Source organism: Bison bison, unplaced genomic scaffold, assembly GCF_000754665.1.
Source record: "Bison bison bison isolate TAMUID 2011002044 unplaced genomic scaffold, Bison_UMD1.0 scf7180017864148, whole genome shotgun sequence".
Taxonomy (NCBI): domain Eukaryota; kingdom Metazoa; phylum Chordata; class Mammalia; order Artiodactyla; family Bovidae; genus Bison; species Bison bison.
Genome location: NW_011494720.1, coordinates 4,297,713 through 4,301,672, shown reverse-complemented (window position 1 = coordinate 4,301,672; position 3,960 = coordinate 4,297,713). Strand labels below are relative to the sequence as shown.

General features: G+C 34.8%; 1 protein-coding gene across 5 annotated transcripts in view; it reads right to left on the bottom strand.

Annotated features, from left to right (window-relative positions):
• SCAF8 (SR-related CTD-associated factor 8) overlaps window positions 1-3,960 on the bottom strand; it is a 196,285-nt gene that overhangs the window by 148,572 nt on the left and 43,753 nt on the right. For all 5 annotated transcript variants that reach the window (XR_825353.1, XM_010840850.1, XM_010840849.1 and 2 more), the window contains exon 3: window positions 2,450-2,494. Coding sequence is in view for 4 of the 5 variants with exons in the window: in XM_010840850.1 (XP_010839152.1) it covers window positions 2,450-2,494 (45 nt within the window). In the remaining variant the exon portion in view is untranslated. The remainder of the gene's footprint in view (window positions 1-2,449; window positions 2,495-3,960) is intronic.

Below are 3,960 nucleotides of genomic sequence, written 5' to 3'. Positions count from 1 at the left end.
ATACACTGTTTCCCCATCTATTTCCCATGAAGTGATGGGACCAGATGCCATGTTCTCAGTTTTCTGAAATGTTGAGCTTTAAGCTAACTTTTTCACTCTCCTCTTTCACTTTCATCAAGAGGCTTTTTAGTTCCTCTTCACTTTCTGTCATAAGGTGGTATACAAGCAAATAATTATCTACCTAGCCAGGCAAATAATACATCCACTAAAAAAATTGTTTAAATTTAATGAAAACCCAACACATTTCTTTGTTAAAAGTCATCTATTCCTCAATGCTGGAAAAACAGACAAAATAATCTCATATTTAATGTATTATTTTATAGAAATGATTATCTTGAGAGTAAGGCTAAATAAAATTGCTAAGTTGCTGGTAAGAGTTTTTAAATACTGAGTGGTAAGTAATAAAAGCGATTAGTGTAGTGAGTTTAAAAAAAAAACAAATACACCTTTTTCTTTGATTTATAACAAAAATTCTTGATTATAAACTCACAGTACATAAGAATCATGAGTACACAACACAATGAATGGGCCTTTCTTCCCTACTATGAAGATTCCAAAGCTTCAAAAGTGTCAGGGGTTTTAGTATTAAGCTATAAAGATGAACACTTCTTTCACAATAACCTTTAGAAACACCATATTATGATGTTACAGTATGGAATTTCCTTCACTGGTAACACTAGGTATTTTTATGTGCCTGCCACATAAAATGGCAAAAAAAAAAAAAAGTTATGTATGATTTAAATGTTGTAGAAAAGCTTTAAAAGAACAGTATTTGGTAAACTTGGTTACGTTACCAACTAGAAACTTGAGAGAAGAATTAAGACTAAAAAAATCTGAAATGTTTTTCAACTGTTCAAGTTCTATCAGCAAAAACACAAGAATTCCTAAGCCTCCAATATCATGAGGGATTTCTTTATACTTTGAATTAATTGTGGCACTTACAAAGCACTAAATGATGCTGACAGCAGCATGTAAGAAAAGAGGGCTGTCTCAGGACAGTTATACCTGATACCAAACGAATTCTGAAAGTGAATACTGCATGCTTCCAACAGAAGGAGAGGAAAAGGAACCTTTCCAAGAGAGTCAGAGCATCCAGGGCTTTAACAAGGTCTACTCTCAGGGAAGCCTGGTGTGCTGCAGTCATAGGGTCGCAAAGAGTCGGATACCAATGAGAGACTGAACAACTCTCAGGACACACTTAATCAGAGCCTGATCTGCTTTGGTTTTACCAGAGTCTAAATGACCCACCCTCAGGGAATCAGAACCTGCATTTCAACAAGATCCCTAGGTAATCTGTGCAAGTTTCTTATGCACAAAAAAAAGTTTAAGACACACTGTTTAGACATTTGAATCTTTTTAAAGTTTTATAACAATGAAACTTTCTAACCACCAACATTTCTATCTTACAGTTAGATTTACCTTAGACATACAGCATACCTGTTATTTTACCCCATACCTTAAGCTTCAATTCACTAGCTGTTCATCTCAAAATATGTTTTATCAATACTTTAAGTTTTGAGAAAACAAGATATTAAGAGGGGAAAAAAGCTGAATCAAATAAAAGGTAACTGATTTATTCAAGATTATCCAGATAGTTTGGAGACGCAGTAACACTACTCTGATCCACGCACCCTCCTCCGGTCAGCTATTTTCACTCAAGAAACACACTGCAATTTATGTCCTTTGATTCACCTCTGATTGTCACACTGGTTCTGCTCACATCTAGGCAAGTGAACAAAGGGCAGAATACTAAACCTCAATTCAGTGACAGATTTCCTATAGTATCATTTTACAAATCCTAAGTCTTATGGTACTCCTGCCCAAAAAAAGCGGCAGAGATAAGGCACTGATCACAAGGGGCAAAGAAATATAACCTAGCCACCTTGGGCTTTGGTTACCAAAAAAATTACTAAATGTATGCAAAAACAGCTGTTTTCAACTTTGTCTCCCTCTGCTTACCCTGGAAAATGGAACTTCAGGTCTAATAATAAGAAGTAGAGATGCATACTGTGCTAACGGATGAACAAAATGAATCAGCAGAAGAAAAGCGGCTAGCATTTTTACTACATTTACTACATCTTATCTACAAGGAAGACTGCTCTCTAGGCATTAAGCTTGAAATGAAAAAGGAGAATTTCTCTAAAGGCTATATAAAAAGCAATGAATCTAAAATTTCATTAAAAAAATCATACTGAAATATTTTCTTCATGGAACAGATGCTCACTATGGCAATGCAAATTAACAAACACATCTACCTGAAAGCTTTCGTTTTTAGAATTATTTGAAAGGCAGTTTCATTTTATTTCTTAATTAGAAATTAAAACAAATGGAATCACTTTTGAACAGTCATCAAAACAATATAAAGTTGGGTATTTGAAAAGAGAATAGCACAAGGTGTTAGTCTACAGTTACAGAACTTTAGCATATACATGGAAAACTATATACTTACTTTCTGAATGAATTTCTCAACACTCTGTACCACATGTTTATAGAACTAAAAGAAAAAAAGAGGTTTTAAATGTTTGATTAGAACTTTCCTGCTAAATTTACGGTTTAACAAAGCTTCAAAGGTCTTCAAAATTCATTATCAACAAAGCAATGAATTTTAATCATGAATTCTGAGATAAACATAACATAAACAAACATAAACATGAGCACCAGCTATGGTCAGTAAAGGTCCTTGAAGCAGGTATACAGTCAATATACCCAAAGTGTGTTACATGCAAAATACGGTGGTAGGCCACTGGTAGATATACACTCTTCCTTCCTGGAAGGAAAAGTAAAGATCTCCTGTAGTAACGTTTTATTGGCTAAATTAGGTTAGTGCTGCTAAGTTGCGTCAGTCGTATCCGACTCTGCGACCCCATAGACGGCACCCCACCAGGCTCCCAGTCCCTGGGATCCTCCAGGCAAGAATACTCGAGTGGGTTGCCATAGAAAAATCAAATAACTGAAAATAAAGAACATTAATAAATGTATGCAAGGGAGTTGCCTTCAACTTCATTATCTTCTGCTTCTCCTAGAATATTAAGCTAGCAAGTATATATAACAAAATATAGAGATGTACAATGTTGGAATGGATCAGTCAAAATGAATTCAGCAGAAGAGAAGGGAGCACATGGATTAAAAATCAGAAATGAGCTTTTATTAATTTTGAGAAAACCCTTTATGTTTAAGTTTTATAAAACAACACTATGAATAAACTTGAAAATGAAAAAATAAAAATTATAGGTTAAACAAAAACTATCTGGAATTTGTACCTAATAGCTCAGTGGCAATCGCATAATCAACATATTTCTGTTTAAAAAACTAGCCTCAATTGTGCTTTGTTTTATATGTGTGATCCCATAATTTAGGCTTTTAAGGCACATCCACTTAGACTGAGACACAAGACCATTCAACTGCAGCATAAAATCCAACATTTATAAAGTAAAAAACATAGGAAACCCTCATTAATCATATTCACCAAATCAAAATCTACAATACAGTTTCCTTACTGCAAAGTAACAGTCTACTCAACAGAAAGTTAAGCAAAAAAAAAAAACCTGCCAAAACAACTACTTAAAAGTTATCAGGCACTTTATAAATAACTAAATATTTTAAATCAATATATAAAATGTTATTTACACACTGAGTGGTTTTTATTAAATAATAATTCTTCTGGAAAACACCTTGCCAGAGCTTCTTACTTCTAGTTACTTTATGTATGATTTGTAATTCAGACTAAAACTAAATGTTAGCTTCAGTTCAGTTCAGTCGCTCAGTTGTGTTCGACTCTTTGTGACCCCATGAATCGCAGCACACCAGGACTCCCTGTCCATCACCAACTCCCAAAGCTTGCTCAGACTCATGTCCATCAAGTCGGTGATGCCATCCAACCATCTCATCCTCTGCTGTCCCCTTCTCCTCCTGCCCCCAATCCCTCCCAGCATCAGAGTCTTTTCCAATGAGTCAACTCTT